General features: G+C 37.1%; 2 protein-coding genes across 5 annotated transcripts; both read right to left on the bottom strand.

Annotated features, from left to right (window-relative positions):
- Positions 1 to 363: 363 nt before the first annotated feature.
- Positions 364 to 10,889, bottom strand: LOC107816385 (uncharacterized). 4 transcript variants are annotated; one of them, XM_075221742.1, is made up of 12 exons: positions 10,734 to 10,889; positions 8,859 to 8,984; positions 6,357 to 6,614; positions 6,071 to 6,199; positions 5,138 to 5,290; positions 4,171 to 4,425; positions 3,985 to 4,050; positions 3,541 to 3,759; positions 2,260 to 3,414; positions 1,797 to 2,128; positions 1,498 to 1,585; positions 364 to 1,214 (listed from the first exon to the last, which is right to left on the bottom strand). In XM_075221742.1, exons 1-12 carry the CDS (start codon positions 10,753 to 10,755, stop codon positions 586 to 588), a joined length of 3,432 nt encoding a protein of 1,143 aa, XP_075077843.1. In that variant the 5' UTR covers positions 10,756 to 10,889; the 3' UTR covers positions 364 to 585. The 4 variants fall into 4 exon arrangements, with proteins under 4 accessions (XP_075077843.1, XP_075077844.1, XP_075077845.1 ...); XM_075221743.1 differs by having other exon boundaries at positions 364 to 1,205; XM_075221744.1 differs by having other exon boundaries at positions 364 to 1,100.
- Positions 10,890 to 12,215: 1,326 nt separating this feature from the next.
- On the bottom strand, positions 12,216 to 17,555 carry LOC107817028 (nuclear pore complex protein NUP98A). The gene is made up of 11 exons (XM_016642797.2): positions 17,513 to 17,555; positions 17,285 to 17,422; positions 16,536 to 16,781; positions 16,134 to 16,343; positions 15,377 to 16,047; positions 15,097 to 15,160; positions 14,960 to 15,002; positions 14,656 to 14,785; positions 14,212 to 14,328; positions 13,832 to 13,997; positions 12,216 to 13,013 (listed from the first exon to the last, which is right to left on the bottom strand). The coding sequence occupies exons 1-11, from the start codon at positions 17,553 to 17,555 to the stop codon at positions 12,427 to 12,429; spliced, it is 2,415 nt and encodes an 804-aa protein (XP_016498283.2). The 3' UTR covers positions 12,216 to 12,426.
- Between the last annotated feature and the right edge of the window lie 1,039 nt (positions 17,556 to 18,594).

Genomic DNA, 18,594 nt, shown 5'->3' with positions numbered 1-18,594 from the left:
CGTTTTTACTACGCCCTGCGTTGTCCCGGACTCACCCGAAAACGCCTTTTAAAACATTGGCTCCAAGCAGTAATATTAAGCACCTTAAACAGACTGACGAAATAATTGCACAATGAGTGTTTCAGTTGGATGAAACATGCAGGAAGAAATCTCCCCAGTGGAGCCAAGGGTGGATGCTTAATCACTGTCACCATTCATGTTTTTCCTTCTCCCAAAATATTAGTTCGGACAGGACTAGATTGGAAATTTCCTTCTAACTGGACTTTTTCATATTATATAACTGCATTAGCATTAGTACTGAACAGATTTATACACACAAAGCGAGTAAAATGTATGAAAAACTCATTACAGGACACCTTGCAGTTTACTGGAACTTTCATGTTAGAAGATAGCCAAAACCAAAACTAAATCTGTTGACTGAGTACACTTGCAGCAATGAATGCTTCACCTCATATATCAGAGTCAAATAGAATTCAACTATAACTATATTAAGTTTGATTATGTCACAGCATCAATCAAGAAAGTTTCAGCTTTTTTGAAATCCCAATGTTTAGTGCAAGTAACTAGAGAGATCTCAACATCATTCTAAAAGTGTGACACTTTAAATGCCCACTCCCCTTTTACTGGATCATAAGAAACAAATTCTGCACCATGCACTCCTGCTTTCTTAATAAGCATATCTCTGTACTTGTTAATCATTGGTCCATCTGTGTACTCCTTCCCGGTCGATTTGTTGATGCATCTGACATTAAGGAGAGTTATCTCAGCTGGCTTGTTGAGGCCTTGTCCAACTGGAGGTTTCTCGCTCTCGTCCATATAGATGATCACTTCACGACAGTTAAAATGGACGGCAGAATCAAGATCAAGCTTCCGGACATCTGTTTCTCCCAAGAACTTGATGCTTCCATAGCCATGTCTTCCTACCACAAAGTCCGTCACGTGGGTACAGAAACCAGGTTCTTCCTTCTCCTTTGATATTAATTCCTGAATAGGAGGAACTGTGTAGTAATCAGAACGTTGGAGCTTGGGCATTATGGCATCAACATCCTTATCATCATGCTTGCTATCTGTTGCTTCTTCAGCAGCACTTTCAACTGAAACTATGAAACAAGGTTTCAGCTTTCCAGAATTATCATAATGCATCTCTTCAGGCGCTAAGTTGGGCTTGCCACAACTGTCATTAACTTTGACTCCATCATGCATCCCTACATTTTCTTTAAGTTAACAGAAAAAGGAATTAAGAAGTTTGAAAGAGCTAATCAAATAATATGCAATTAAACAAAATGCAAACTATAAAGGTGTTGAAACAGACAATGTATTCTCTTTCCCCTTTTAAGAATGCACTGATGACTACAGAAGAGATTAACTTCTTTCTTGCTAGTCAGCTCTATCTTTTTCTCCTCTCTCTTTGTTTTGATGGTAGCTCTACTGCTTTATCCTTGAAATATCCAACATACTATCAACTTGAAAAAGAGTGATACATATTGCACTTAGTACCTGTTGCTGGATGAGAAGAGATGGCTGTAGGAAGTGTTTCTCCAACATTTGGAGTCATTTCTGGGTGCAGAGGACCAACGAACAGAGGCTGCAAGAGTAGCAACAACTTAAATGTACAACACCAAAAAGAATTGTTCCACATACCATAACAGAAGTGCTCCAAACTTTTTTTTGTTAGTTATCCTTTCTCCACCGATATTATAGACCACAAGGTGCGGATATACATTATTTACGACAGAACACAAATGGCACGGGTATACAAATGAGATCCAATTGCATATAGGTTAAGAATCACTTACAGTATTTTGACTTGGACCAAGTGGATAGAGCTGAGAGGATGTAGTCAAGTTTTCCAACCCAATAGATGAATCACAAAGTCTTGGGGAAGTAGGCTGCAGCTGGTAGGATGATTGAGACTTGTTTAGGCAGTTTGAGCATAATGTGGATTGTGGAGCTGCTCCGGTAGTTAAAATAGGAGCGGGAGAAAGGGCGGAGGTAATCGGAGAACTAGAATCTGGTTTCAAAGGTGCAGCAAATGGACTTGAATGGATCCATGGAGAAAAAAATACATTTGAGGCAGTAGATCCTGATGAAGACTCAAATGGTTTACTTTGTGAAATTGATGCAGCCCCTGCAATACCAGCAGCAGATTTTTCACTTAGTCAAATAGACAACATTACTTTTTCATTGAAGATTCATGGGAAAACAAATGAAAACTCAAGAAGGAAAGAGACATTAATGAAAACCAAAGTTAAGTGTTACCTTTGTTTGCAGATTCATAGTCCTCTAACCTCAACTCCTCGTGGCTTTTATTAGAATACAATGGCATAGCAGAGATTGACAAAAACTTTATTGAATATTGTCCTTCCACTTCTCTAGTTGCAGCATAAGATGCCACTCTAGTTCCAGTGCCAGGTGGGGTTGTGGTAGACTTCTCTTTTGATAGAGAATCAAACCCTGCTCTTTTCGTGGCAAATGGATTCGGACAGTGACAATAAGAAGGTTCTCTTTTCACGGCAAATGGATTTGGACAGTGAGAACAAAAAGGTTCTCTTTTCACGGCAAATGGATTTGGAGGATGAAAATCAAAAGGTTCTCTTTCCACGACAAATGGATTTGAACAATGACAATAAGAAGGTTCTCTTTTCACAGCAAACGGATTTGGAGGATGAAAATCAAAAGGTTCTCTTTCCACGGCAAATGGATTTGGACAGTGACAATAAGAAGGTTCTCTTTTCATGGCAAATGGATTTGGACAATGAGAACAAAAAGGTTCTCTTTTCACGGCAAATGGATTTGGAGGATGAAAATCAAAAGGTTCTCTTTCCACGGAAAATGGATTTGGACAGTGACAATAAGAAGGTTCTCTTTTCATGGCAAATGGATTTGGACAATGAGAACAAAAAGGTTCTCTTTTCACGGCAAATGGATTTGGAGGATGAAAATCAAAAGGTTCTCTTTCCACGGCAAATGGATTTGGAGGATGACAATAAGAAGGTTCTCTTTTCACAGCACATGGATTTGGAGGATGAAAATCAAAAGGTTCTCTTTCCACGGCAAATGGATTTGGACAATGACAATAAGAAGGTTCTCTTTTCACGGCAAATGGATTTGGACAATGACCAGAAGAAGGTTCTCTTTTCACGGCAAATGGATTTGGAGGATGACAATAAGAAGGTTCTCTTTTCACAGCACATGGATTTGGAGGATGAAAATCAAAAGGTTCTCTTTCCACGGCAAATGGATTTGGACAATGACAATAAGAAGGTTCTCTTTTCACGGCAAATGGATTTGGACAATGACCAGAAGAAGGTTCTCTTTTCACGGCAAATGGATTTGGATGATCAACAGTTGATTGGTTAAATACTGGTGATTGAAAAGTCCTTGAGTTGTCAATGACACCAAATCCAGATATGCCTGAAACACCAAATGAAGAATGATATGTTTGGCCAGCAAATTTCACCCATGAAATATAGATAATATAATGAATTACAAGGTAGACTTCCTTGCTATCTAAAGATATGGAAAACAAGTTTAGCATACCTTTATCACCTAACTGATAGTCCTCAAACCTCAACTCCTCCTGGCTTTTATCTTTATAAGTGTGCATGCCACAAATGGACTGAATTGTTTCACCTGGTTTTGTGCTATCTTTCTCTGGAGTTGCGATGTATGATGCTATTCTACTTCCATTCTGATTGAAACCACATGCTGCCTTTCCAAAACTAAAGCTCTTGAGCAATGGTGCTGTACTTTCTTTTCCTGGTTTGCAAATTTGATCAAGATTGAGCACTTAATATATCTAAAAAGATAAAGTAAGAAATAAATAACATTTAATAAAAACTCAACATGGAGCAATATGGAGCATGTAGTAATGCGCATTTAATGGTGTATTCTCTTATATCAATCACATAGAAAAAGATTCTCCCTTAGAATGTTGAATAATCGGTATGAGAAAAATGGACTATGAGGTAAATGGTTGCTTACCTGACACAAATGCTGCTGGCCGGTCAAAAGGCCTTGGTATGACGAGGCCACCAAATCCAGATATGCCTGAAACACCAAATGAAGAACCACATTATCTACATTTACAGGACACAATCCTCCCCCAGAATGTTGAATAACCTGCTCTATTACATGGGAAAAAAGGACTATAATATAAAGCTTTGTCACCTGACGTGGATACTGCTGGCTGGACGGAGGAGTAGGAACCAAATGCGGGAGTGCTTGACATGCCAAAGTGTGAGTTGCTTGCAACACCCAATGCAGGAGCTGAAACACTGGCATCCCTGGACCACAACAGAGGTTTATTGGCCACACCATTACCTTCATATTTCTTTCCAAATGTTGATAAAGTGGACGAGCCCAGAGATTTGTCTTGCGTTTGAAAAGCTGTAGCATCGTTCGCTGCATTAAATGTTGTGGTTCCTGCAGTTCCAGAAGCAGACTGAATTGATTTTCTAATCACTAAAGACAACTACAAGCATCAGTAGCAGGCACGAGATTGGTTGAATAACTTCTCCTGAAATAGTAAGCAAGAACATTACCCACCATACTGAGATATTGCAGTTATTACAAACATTTGGAAAAGAGTACAGCTCTATGCCAATTCATTGCATAGCTACTTTCACGAGAAGATTTTGTATTTGGAACAATTCCATAGCCACCTCACAACTATTCTAGAAAGGAACGTTTGGTATCTTTTAAAAGAATAGCATCTAAGCGTTTCCCTTCCTTAGCCACAGGCAACAGTGAATGCTATGCTTTAAGATTTGACAAATAAAAGGAAAAACATATTCAAAGAAGTGGTCTTTTACTTTTGTATTTAGACAGAAATGGGGGAGAGTTCTATTAAAATTTAGTTGATAAGACATAATGATGGACCAAAATCAAGCAAGAAGCTGATGCAATTAATACTGTAAAAGGTGAACAAAAGAACAAGATGATGATAATGTGACAATTTTTCTGAGAAAATTTCAAAAACCTAATCTTTTGGTATGGGTGTGACCATGCAAGCTGAAAATCTTCTAATTAACAATAAATAGATATATTCTGGGGCTTCTTAGGGAAAATTAATTGCCTATTCCAAAATCGGTATGCTTAAAGGAAAAGAATAATCAAGTTATATTTAAGTTCTTACCATTGAAAGACACTGAACTTCCAATAGGTTGAGCAAATACGGATGATGCTGATGAGGTTTCTCCAAATGCTCTATTTCCAAACAGTGGTTGAGTCTGTCCAATTTCGGGGGTAGAACCAAACATATTGCTGCTGCTAAATAACGGATTTAAAGCTGCGAGAACAAGAGTATGAGAGAGAGAGAGAGAGAGGGAGAGGGAGAGAGAGAGAGACAGATCACTGCAATTATGTAGTTCTAGAGAAAATGTAATCAACCAAGAGTAAAAGTGTTCAGAAGCAAAAACATACAGAAGAAGACAACTATGAGAAACAGAGAAAGCATGCTATTGTGAGTTAGATTACATGCCATGCTAAAGTAGAATTTAAATCAACACAAGATGGGTAAGACGCCGATTATTAATGTTGATAATCACTTGTCAATTTTTTGCATAACAATAAACGTCCAACAATTGCACAAAGCATCAGAAACTTTTGTTTATTTTGAGTTTGACATAGAATATTCATCAGATCCAGTATCCTTGCACTCTCTCTCTTTCTGATTAATAGAAAATGCTGGCTTTACAAAACCAGAGCTTTTGAGCAATGGTGTTGTACTACCTTAATTTTCTGGTTTGCAAATTTGATCAAGAATGAACACTTGACATATCCAAAAAACTAATTGGCGTTTGGACATAAAAATTGTAAAATTCCAGAAAAAAGTGAAAAACAAATTCATGGCCAAACGGACTCTAAAGCTACGAAATAAACAATATTAATTAAAACAAACTCATGGACTTCAGATCAATATATAGCATATAGTAATGCATATTGAACGGTATATTCTCTTGTTTCAATCAACAAGAGCCAGATTACGGAAGAAAATTCTCCCTCGAAATGTTGAAAACCCTGCTCTAGTACATGAGAAAAATGGAGTATAAAGTAAACCATTGCTCACCTGACACGGATACTGCTGGCTGGCCAAAGGAGTAGGAACCAAATCTTGGAGCGCTTGACATACCAAACTGCTCGACTGTTGATTCGTTGAAGGGCCTTGGTATGAGGAGGCCACCAAATCCAGATATGCCTGAAACACCAAATGAAGAACCATATGTCTGACCTAATGGTATATTCTCTTAAATCAATCACATAATCCAGATAACATAACAAATTCTCCCTCAGAATGTTGAATTATCAGCTCTAGTACATGAGAAAAATGGACTATATTGTAAACAGTTGCTCACCTGACGTGGATACTGCTGGCATGTCAAAGGAGCAGGAACCAAATGTGGGAGTGCTTGACATGCCAAAGTGTGAGTTGCTTGCAACACCAAATGCAGGAGCTGAAACACTGGCATCCCTGGACCACACCAGAGATTCATTGGCCACACCATTACCTTCATATTTCTTTCCAAATGTTGGTAAAGTGGATGACGAGCCCAGAGATTTGTCTTGTGTTTGAAAAGCTGTAGCATTGTTTGTTGCACTAGAGGCTTTTGTTCCTGCAGTTCCAAAAGCAGACTGAATTGATTTTCTAATCACTAAAGACAACTACAAGAATCAGTAGCAGGCACGAGATTGGTTGAATAACTTCTCCCAAAATAGTAAGCAAGAACATTACCCACCATAAGAAATCCCACTGAGATATTGCAGTTATTACTAACATTTGTAAAAGAATACAGCTCAACGCCTTGCATAGCTACTTTTTCCAAGGAGCAGATTTATTTTTTCAACCAATTCCATAACCACCTCACTGCTGCTCTAGAAAGGAAAATATGGTATCTTTGCTTTCATGAAATTGCCATTATTAAGAATAGCATCTATAGCGTTTCTTACTGGGCCATAGGCAACAGAGAATGCTATGCTTTAAAGAATTGAAAGATGAAAGGAAAAACATATTCAAAGAGTGCCTCTAGTTCTCGAATGCAAAATGCAATAGCCCCATCTCTATTTTTTTGGAGATGGGGGAGGGTTCTGTGGAAAATTCAGTTGATAACACATAATGTTGGACCAAAATCAAGCAAGAGGTTGATACAATTAATACTGTAAAAGGTGAACAAAAGAACACGCTGGTGATAAGGCGACAAATGATATTAGATCTAAGACAAAATCAAAACCTAATACTTTTGATATGGATGTGATCATGCAAGCTAAAAATCTTCTAATTAACAATAAATGAATATATTCTGCAGTTTCTTCGGGAAAGTCAATAGCCTATCCCAAAATCAGAATAACAACAACAACCCAGTAAAATTCCACTAATGGGGTCTGGGGAGGGTAGTGTGTACGCAGACCTTACCCCTACCCCGAAGGAGTAGAGAGGTTATTTCCGAAAGACCCTCGGCTCAAAAAAATAAAAAAACAAAAGGGGCAAAAAGGAAGACAATATTAGTATCACAACAACAATCACAGGATAAATAGGAACACCATGAAATCCAGAAGAAAAATGCAAAGTAAAGGAAGACAATATTAGTAAATATTAGTATCACCACAACAGTCATAAGAAAAATAGGAACATCATGAAATCTAGAGGAAAGATGTAAAGCAAAAGCGATAGCTAGTAAATAGGACCTGCATTGAAAAGCGAAATAGTAAGCCACAACATTCCCATTAGTTATCTTAGACAAAAACCCTACATGGCTAGTCCCACCATGTTACGAAGTAAGGCACGACTCAACTACTTCCTAACCTACAACCCTAATACTTGACCTCCACATCTTCCTATCAAGTATCATATCCTCGGAAATCTGGAGCCTCGCCATATCCTGCCTGATCACCTCTCCCCAATACTTCTTAGGCCGCCCTCTACCTCTTCTCGTGCCCTCCGTAACCAGCTGCTCACACCTCCGTACCGGAGCATCTGGGCTTCTCCTCTGAACATGTCCGAACAATCTAAGCCTCGCTTCCCGCATCTTGTCATCAATGAGAGCCACATGCACCTTCTCCCGAATATCATTATTCCTAATCTTATCTATCTTAGTGTGCCCGCACATCCACCGCAACATCCTCATTTCTGCTACTTTCATCTTCTGGATATGTGAGTTCTTAACGGGCCAACACTCAGCCCCATACATCATGGCCGGTCTAACCACCGCTTTATAAAACTTACCTTTGAGTATCGGTGGCACTCTTTTGTCACACAGGACTCCAGATGCTAACCTTCACTTCATCCATCCTACCCCAATACGGTGTGTGACATCCTCGTCGATCTCCCCTCCCCCCTGGATAACCGAACCAAGGTACTTGAAGCTGCCTCTACTCGGGATGACCTGCGAATCAAACCTCACATCCACGCCCACTTCCCCTGGCTCAGCGCTGAACTTACACTCCAGTTATTCCGTCTTCGTCCTGCTCAGCTTGAAACCCTTAGACTCAAGAGCCTGTCTCCAAACCTCCAGCCTCTCGTTAACACCGGCTCGCGACTCATCAATCAGAACTATGTCATCGGCGAATAGCATGCACCATGGCACATCCCTTTGAATATGGTGTATTAACGCGTCCATCACCAGGGCGAATAAGAACGGACTGAGCGCAGAACCTTGGTGTAACCCTATTACAATAGGAAAATGCTCAGAGTCGCCTCCTACTGTCCTAACCCGAGTCTTAACCCCATCATACATGTCCTTAATCGCCATAATGTAGGGAACCGACACACCTTTTGCCTCCGAGCATCTCCAGAATCTCCTTATCCCAAAATCAGAATGCTAAAAGAAAAAGAAATAATCAAGTTATACTCAAGTTTTTACCGCCAAAAGACACTGAACTTCCAATAGGTTGAGCAAATACTGATGATGCCGATGATGAAGCTGATGAGGTTGCTCCAAATGCTCTATTTCCAAACAGATTGCTACTACTAAATGACGGACTTGAAGCTGTGAGAAGAAAAGTATGTGAGAGAGAACTATCAGTCACTGCAATTATATAACCAATTTGTTCTGGAGAGAATGTAATCAACCAGAAAAAGTAATCGAAGCACGAAACATACAGTAGAAGAAAACTATGCAAAACAGAAGAAAGCATGCTAGGTACATATTGTGATTTACAAATTACATGCATGCATGCTGAAGCAGAATTAAAATCCACAAAATATGGGTTAGACATCTATCATTAATGTGATGATCACTTGTAAATTTTTAGCATAACATTAAACGTCCAACAATTGTACAATCATGAGAAGCTTTTATGTATTGTGAGTTTGACAAAGAATATTCATCCAGTATCCTCGCTCTCTCTTCCTCTTTCCTATTTTGTTAGTTTAGAGAGTAATACCAAGATTCTTTCTATAAATTAAATTTGGGTAGCATGAATATTCAGCTCGCTTGAAAACACAAATTTCTGAAACTTAAAGGTGTTATCAAGGAGTTTCAAAAAAGTTCAAAAACGTCACTCCTGTATTTCTCTTATGTTAAAGGGGATTCAAAATTTTATATATATGTATTGATAATTTTACTTTTATCCTATTTACGCAGTATAAGATTGAATCCACTTTGTCGTATATGGCTCCTCTACTGCATTCAAGATCCACACATAAATTTAAACCCAAAAAAGAATTTTAGAAAACAACATTCTCTTTTTAAATTTTGAAGGATGCATGAAAAACAGAGAATACCCAAAGATAGAGGAGGATAAAAGCAAGTAATGTAAGTGTAGAAAGAACTCATTCGTGAGGCGAGCATTTTACTTAGGACGAGGCTAGCGGTAAGTCCCGAGACATGGGGCTTAAGTCTCACATATATATATATATGAATAAGAAGAAAACACACAAATTATCTACAACATCCTAAAAAGCTAATATCAAAAGTGAAAAAACATTCTTTAGGAGAGGAAATCTCTCATATATATATATATATATATATCATAAGAAGTAAATAAATCATGAAACATTTTTTAATACTATAATTTCAAACTTTCTCTTCAAAAAACATTCTTTTCATCATTTGCGAGAGAACAAATTTTCAGATAAATTAAAAAAATGACTATTAGTCTTATAGAAATAACTAACAATTTCATAATGCAACTCTAGAATTGTTTGCTTTCAACAATTTAAAATTTTGACAAACACAGCCATACTATAAGTCACAACTAAAAGCGTAATGTGTGAATCAGTTCCTTATAGGTAGTTAACTCGGTAACACTTAACTATTATATTAACAAGTTCTGTACCTCGTGAACAAGAGAAGAACAATATTGAGAAAAATAAGATTCAAAGAGAAATAAGGATGATTGAATAATGAAGACCTAGCAAAAGTTAATACCTAAAGATTGAAAGGTCCATCAGAATCGACTACTATCATGTCGTTCTTAGTGGATAATGTGCGATATTAGAAATTCAAATTCTAATTTTCAGAGTTTATAATCTCATAGCCATCTCTTTTAACATAACCTTACAGGGCTAATTACAGACAATAGCATAGACAACTGTTGGACGAACCCCATGCATTGGGCGTTGGGTGCGTAGAGAAATTAATCGCACAAACTTTCAAATTAAAACCAAACAAGCAAGAACCACGACAGTAATTACACGAAAAAGAACACTGCAAGTCTCAGTTATCAAGAATGAATGACAATAGAGAATAAATACATTAAGAGGAGGACAAATTAAAAAGAAGAATTTTACTTACATGGGGCGGAAAACAACGACATTATCTATGATCTCTGGTATATTCTTTCACTAGTGGAATGTATGCGTGGGAATGAAGAAACATTGGTCGTATATATATATTGAGAAGACAGAAGTTGAGAGGTTGCATATTCTGTACGCAGCCCAGTAAGCTTGTTTAGCTTATTCTTAAAGCTAACTCGGTTGCCGCTTTAACTTTCCGGTTTTTTTCTCTTCTCGGTTTTTGCCTTTTCTCTTTTCCCGCTTTTTTCTTTTCTTTGGTTTGTCAAATTATACCCTCTTTTTCTATTTAAATTTTAAACCAATAAAAAAAAAAGGAAACCCCTTATCATTTTTATTGCAAGATATGTAAACCTATTTGCTCCCTTTGTTTACACAAAGTTATTGAAAACTTTATTTTATCTTTGTTTTAAAAAAATCATTTTTTTTCACCCAACCACTATTAGAGAGAATTGTTTTTTTTAAAAGGAAGCACCTCTAGGAATAGTTTGTCATATTCTTGAAGAAGATGGAAAAAATTCTTCGGACTAGTTTGTTTGATAAGAAAAAATTACGTTTTTTATAAATTTGGAAGAACAAAAAATTCAACTCTTTTGCGAAGTTAAAAACTCCTAAACAAGTAGTTGAATTGATTCTCGAACACCTTTTATGCTCATGTTATGTCGAGGTAGTACAAAAAAAATAGTAAAAACTGATCTAATTTATCTTTAGTCGATGAGTTAACCACATACCGAAACACGAAAAAAATTATTAGCTTATCAAATTATCTATTGATCTAAAAAATATTCAGCGGAGGATAGAACAAACTATCTATTTTACATCGATTTTTTTGATAAAACAAACGCAGTAATTTAGTTTCAAAAGTTGAGAAAAAGTTTTGCAAAAAACTTTCAATCAACTTTCCAACCAAATCGAAGAGATTTCTCATTTCCCGGTGCTGACTTGAATTGCAGTTGAAGGGAAGCCAACAAGTTTGTTCAAGAGATTTACTGATTGTTTTGTTTTCTGTGAATTTGTTCTATTTTCTCGTTCAAGCACGTTTTATTAGATTTTTATTTTTGAAAATTAAATAGAAGAGTTAAATCCCAAAATAAATTCCTTCACTATAGCTTCAAAATCTTTTCCCCCAAAACCAAATCCAAACACTCAGAAAAAAAAATATCAAAAGGTTATAAAACCAGTTTTTTCGAAATTATATTCAAATAGATATACTCATATGATTCATTGTTATGTAACATTCTTTTTTTTTTAACCAGTTTAAAATGAAAAATACCTATTTATATTCAAAATGAATAACCATTTAGTATAAACTTTCAATTTTACTCTTAATGTCATAATTATATAGCAATATAAAATTTCACGAATTGTTTAAGGCCATATATTTCAAAAGTCATTTTTTTTTAAGATATTGTGCTCAATCAATCACTTTCACAAGAAATAAAATGGAGGGATATCTATCCATTAGTAAATAAATGAAGTACAAATGAAATTATAACACAATTATACTGCAAAATGGTAAAATATACATTATTGGGAATAGTAAATGATCAGAACCAGGCCATTGAACAAAATGAGCAAATTGTATAATGAATCAGTTGGAGGACCACCTTACAATTGAAGTGATAGACCTTTAGTAGAATATTACCAAATCCAAAACTCTGTTGACTGTACTATAGCAAAAGCTGTAAACTAATCTAGAAGTGTGAGACCCTAAATTTCCACTGCCCTTGCACTGGATCATAAGAAACAAATTCTGCACCTTGCTCTACTGCTTTCTTAACAAGCATATCTCTGTACTTGTTAACCACTGGTCCATCTGTGTACTCCTTCCCGTTCGATTTGTTGATGCATTTGACATTAAGGAGAGTTATCTCAGCTGGCTTGTTGAGGCCTTGTCCAACTGAGGGTTTCTTGCTCTCGTCCATATTGATGATCACCTCACGACACTTAAAATGGACAGCAGAATCAAGATCAAGATTCCGGACATCTGTTTCTCCCAAGAACGTGATGCTTCCAAAGCCATATCTTCCGACCACAAAGTTCTTCACGTGGCTACAGAAACCAGGATCTTCCTTCTCCTTTGACATTAATTCCTGGATAGTAGGAACTGTGTAGTAATCAGAGCGTTGAAGCTCGGGCATTATGGCATCAATATCCTTATAATCATGCTTGCTATCCTTTAATGCTTCAGCTGAAACTTGGTGTCCAGATTTATCATGATGCATCTTCTCTTCAGGCGCTAAGTTAGGCTTGTCATTAACTTTGACTCCATCGTGCATCCCTACATTTTCACAGAAAGAGAATTTAGAAGGTGTTAAGACGGACTATGTATTAACTCTTTCCCCCTTTTAAGATTGCATTGATGTCTACAGACAGAGATAAACTAGTTACTTGCTATTCAGCTCTATCTTTTTCTCCATCTCTTTGTAGCACTACTGCTTTATCATTGAAGCATCAGAAGACTCATTCAATAGTTCTCACAAGATTAAGAAAAAACCCAAAGATTGTCCAGACTTCAAGCAGATAAATATAGCTAACTGGAACTGCACCTAGCTACAGAGAACGGATGATGTTACTGCCTGTCTGCTTGAAATTTGTATATAAACGATTCACTTTTTCTCTTTCTTTTTCATGTAAATTACGTCTACACACATGGCAACTCTAATAGCGAGTCAACTTCTTTATATATCTTAGATATACTCAAATAGATAACAAATCATAGTGTCCCACATATCATTTAAAGAATCATTAATTTGTGAAGTTATTTGGTGTTAATTTGAACTATTAGAGATTCCAAGGTTTGAACTTATGGAAAGAGGTAATCTTAATGGAGCAGCCATAAAATGGTAGATAGCAAGTAATCAACTAACATTACACGTGTTGTCTCGTTTCGTGACTATAATTGATATATGCATCTCCAGCTAAACCAATAGTTTTGAAGCTAAATGTCTCAATCTAATAGCCTCTTGGTGAAAAACAGATTTTGATTTTAGTGTAGAACATGTTTTGGATTTAATCAGCTCCTATATATACATTTGATAAAAGAGGTGAAAGGAAGGCATGAAATAGACAAATAGTACATTAAAAAAGAAAGCTTACCGTCCGCAGATGTATGCTTCAGTTGAGACAATATACATGAATCAGACCCCATAGGAAATTCTCTAGCGGTAGGATGAACCCAATCCCTTGGATTTTCCCTTGAAATGATCACAACTTCTTTCCTTACTATGCCAGAAGCATTTTCTTTACCCATAAAAAAGGGAACCTGCATAAACAGAAATTATAGTCCTGTTAGATTTTCCCGTTTTTTACTTTGAGCTGATAATTGAATGGACGTTGTCTTATACTATATATTTTTTCACCCAGACCAGATGAATACCAATACTTGCATTTTGCATATGATCTTTGCTTTTTTCCTTACACAAGCATCTATTATTGCACTCTAGATTTCTTTCCAGAAAAACAATACTACTTCTCACCTTTGGTTTATCACTTGCAGGATTGTATTTTTGAGGTGGCAACCTATGCCGACTTAGAGATGAATGTCGAATTATCAACGAGGATCTTCGTCTGACCAGAGCAGTTTTGTCAGAAACCTGTAATCGCAACCAAAGAGAATTGTTCATAAGAACCTACAACCTCTATTTTCACCTTAAACAGACAATATGACTTCAAAAAAAAAATGGCTATAAACCCAAAATAAAGTTGATGGTTTGGTTTGAACTTGGCCACCTATATTGATGTCTATGCTTATTGGAGAAATACTAAAAGTGAAAACTCTTATTGCCAAGATGCATAGAATGAACGGCATACAAGGATTTGTAATGAGGCATACTAGTACACCATGTAACTGCTATTGAGAAGTATGATGCTTTGTTTGAGACCAATGAACACGTCCAGAGGCATAGGTTAATAAAACTTACAGGTAAGCTTGATATTCCATACTGTACGGATGTTGCTGAATCTGGGCGTCCAGCGAATACCTGGACTTCAGGTTTTGTTTCAGAAGGAACCATAGATGGCTGCAACCCTGTGATGCTTGGAGAGTAAGACCTGAAAACATGTTAAAGTATTGAATAAAAGGATCAGGCTAAGACAACAACTGTAGAGTACTTCTTACTAAAGCAGCAGAAATCAAAATAATGATCGGTAATTCTGAAAGCCAAAAGTAGGCATTTTTAACAAGAGAAGTACAAAACAAAAGGATAGCTAAGTTTGATTACTCACTGTTGCACATTGATACCCGGATGACCAACTCCTTGTCCATTTTCTGAAAGAAACAGGAGCCAGGGGGTGATTAGTTTACATGGATTGTTAATCCAACATATTATCAATGTGAAAAAACATTGTGAAGTAATTAGTACCTGTCAATGGCTGAGAAGAGATGGCCGGTGAAATTGTTGCTTCACTATTAGGAGTCTTTTCTGGCTGCAGAGGAACAAAGAACAGTGGATGCAAATCAACTTAAATGTACAACACCAGAAAGAATTATTCCACTACCCACAACAGAAGTGTCCAAACTTTTTTTTTCCTCTCCTTTTCTCCACGAGACCACAATGTGGGATATAATTTATTTATAACAGAAAGCAAATGCCACAGGTATATAAATGAGATCTAATTCCATACAGGTTGAGAATCACTTACAGTAATTTGACTAGGAGCAAGTGGAACGAATGTGGGAAACAAAGAGGATGGTGTGCTTGGAACATTAAAAAGGCTTGGTAAAGTAGGCTGCAACTGCCAGGATGATTGAGCTGGTGCTGTAGTCGAGACAGGAGTTGGAAGAAGGGATGGAGGTGATACAGAAGGTAAGGTGGGCAAGTTAAAAGTAGAGAAAGAGCGATTCTGATCAAAATGATGGGCTCGGGAAGGTGAGACCAAACATGGAGAAGCAGTAGACAGTGGAGACGATAGAGCAGAAGACGTTGATAAAGCCCATGGATTACTTGACGGAGAAAAGATGGAGGTAGTGGAAGAAGTAGAAGCTGCTTTTAAAGATGCAAAAGGGCTTGAATTGGTCCATGGAGAAGAAGAAACATCTGAGTTTAAGAATGATGTTTTGGGGGGAAATATATGGGAAACAGTTGACTGCTGTGACTTTGGAAATAATGGGGTAGATGAAGTTGTGATAGAATTTTCATTTGGTAGTGAGTCAATCCCTGGTCTTTTCACGGCAAATGGATTTGGACAATGAGAATGAAAAGGTTGATTAACAGTGGATGGGTTAAATACTGGTGATGTGAAAGGCCTGGATTTGTCAATGACACCAAATTTAGATGTGCCTGAATCACCAAATATAGAAGCACATGTCGGACCTGCAAATTCACACATGAAATATATACCTATAAAATAAGGTAGATTTGCTTGTTATTTAAAGATAAATAAAATAAGTTAAGCGTACCTTTATCACCTAACTGATAGTCCTCAAACCTCAACTCTTCGTGGCTTTTATCTTCATAAGCCTGCATGCCACTAATGGATTGAATTTTTTCCTTGCTCTCTTTCTCTTTAGTTGCAGTGTATGATGCTATTCTACTTCCTTTCTGATTAATACCGAATGCTGACTTTCCAAAATCAGAGCTCTTGAGCAATGGTGTAGTAACTACTTTTCCTGGATTGCAAATTTGATCAAGAAATCGATAAATATTTAATAAAAATTCAACATAGACTTCAGAGCTATATGGAGCATGTAGGAATGCACATTGAATGGTATCTTATCTTATATCAAAACAAAATTCTCCCCCCAAATGTTGAATAATCTGCTAGTACATGAGAAATACTTATAATGTAAACCTTTGCTCACCTGACGTGGATACTGCTGGCTGGCCGAAGGAGTAGGAACCAAATATTGAGGAGTCTGAAACACTGACATCTCTGGACCACAACAGAGGTTTATAGGCCACACTATTACCTTCATATTTCTTTCCAAATGTTGGTAAAGTGGACGACGAGCCCAGAGATTTGTCTTGTGTTTGTAAAGTTGTAGCATTGTTTGTTGCATTAAAGGCTGTGGTTCCTGCAGTACCAGAAGCAGACTGAATTGATTTCTCTAATCACTGAAGACAACTACAAGCATCAGTAGCTAGACGCACGAGATTGGTTGAATAAGTTCTCCCGAAATAAAAACTCGATTATTTCTTTTCTTTTTTGCACAGTGATTTTGGAATAGGCGATTGATTTCTCAACTTGAATATAGAGGACCAGATAGATAGATTATAAATGTTTTAAAGCTTTGTGCAATCTTTCCTAGTCTAATTAGTTCCTTCTTAAAAATTTGTCAAGCATCAATTGTAACACTAATAGACTATTCATTCATCTTCTGTGGATTTAACTGCTATCACAATATATACATAGTCATCGGCGAATTTAGAGTCTAAAGTCAACGCTTTCAGAATGTAATCTTATTATACGCGCCTGTTTAAATGTTTTTTGCATATGTATACATAGTTTGAACAAAAAAATAATGGGTTGAACCCGCATAACCCGTTCTATATCCGCCTCTGATTACATAGCATGATTGTCTTCTTCCTGTATGTTTTATGCTTGGACTACTTTTTCTCCTGCAGGTTGATTGTGATATTTGTAGAACAACTTCCTTAGTTACATAATTAACATAGTGATCAATTGTTTTCTCTCTTTTGACAGCTTCAAGACCGTCCTTTAGCAGCATCAATGTTTTTGGTTCTATATCTGGAATTCAACAGATTAGGAGCTGTAATGGTAATCCTTCAGTCCCACAATGGTTTGGAAGTAGTGGAGCAACCTCATCCGCATCAGTACTTTCTCCCTTTGGAAGTTCAACGTCTTTTGGTGGTAAAAACATTAATATCACTCGATTATTTATGCATAATGATTTTGGAATAGGCGATTGATTTCTCCAAGAAATTAAAATCCCACGATCTGTTTATTACTATGACATTTTTCAGCTTGCATGATCATATCCAATCCAAAAAGATTAGGTTCTGCAATTGTCTCAGAAAAAGTCACTTGTCACCATATAATCAATACGTTTTTTTCTTCTTCTTTGTGAAACTTTTTGCAGTTAAATTGCGTCTCTAGCTTGATTATGGTGCATTATTATGTCTTAGGGCAGCCTGGTGCACAAAGCATCAGGGTCCGGGGAAGGGCCGCACCCCAAGGGAGTGTGATGTAGGCAGCCTACCCTGATGCAAGCATTAGTGACTGATTCTACGGCTCGAACCCGTGACCTATAAGTCACACGGAAACAACTTGATCGTTGCTTCAAGGCTCCCCTTTATATTATTATGTCTTATCAACTGAATTTTCCATAGAACACTCCCCCATCTCTGTCCAAATGTATACACTCAGAAGAAAGACCACTTATTCTATTTAATTTGGATGTTGTTGCATGCGAATGAACTAAAGGCACCCTTTGACTATGCTTTTCCATGGTTTATGTACTAAATGTTATAACATAATATTCTCTGTCGCCTATGGCGCAGGTGAGGATTGGTACAGATGCTATACTTAATACTGCCGATTTCATGAAAGCAGAGTTACCATATCTTCTTTGACAGAGCAGTGAGGTGGTTTGTGGAATTGGTTGAAAAAATAAAATTGCTCCTTGGGAAAGGTAGCTATGCAATGAAGTGGCATAGAGCTCTACTCTTTTTCCAAATGTTAGTAATAACTGCAATATCTCAGTATGGTGGGTAATGTTCTTGCTTACTACGTTGAGGTTCCAAAAGAAGAAGCAAGTGCTGATGCTGATGATGTTGTTCCAAATGGCACAGAAGGATTCCCATTCTGTTGAATTCCGGATGTAGAACCAAATAGGTTGCTACTGCTAAAGAGGCCTGAAGCTGTCAAAAGAACATGCATGAGAGAAAGAGAGAAAACAA

This window comes from Nicotiana tabacum, chromosome 9 (assembly GCF_000715075.1).
Source record: "Nicotiana tabacum cultivar K326 chromosome 9, ASM71507v2, whole genome shotgun sequence".
NCBI lineage: Eukaryota > Viridiplantae > Streptophyta > Magnoliopsida > Solanales > Solanaceae > Nicotiana > Nicotiana tabacum.
This window is presented reverse-complemented; position numbering and strand designations above follow the sequence as displayed.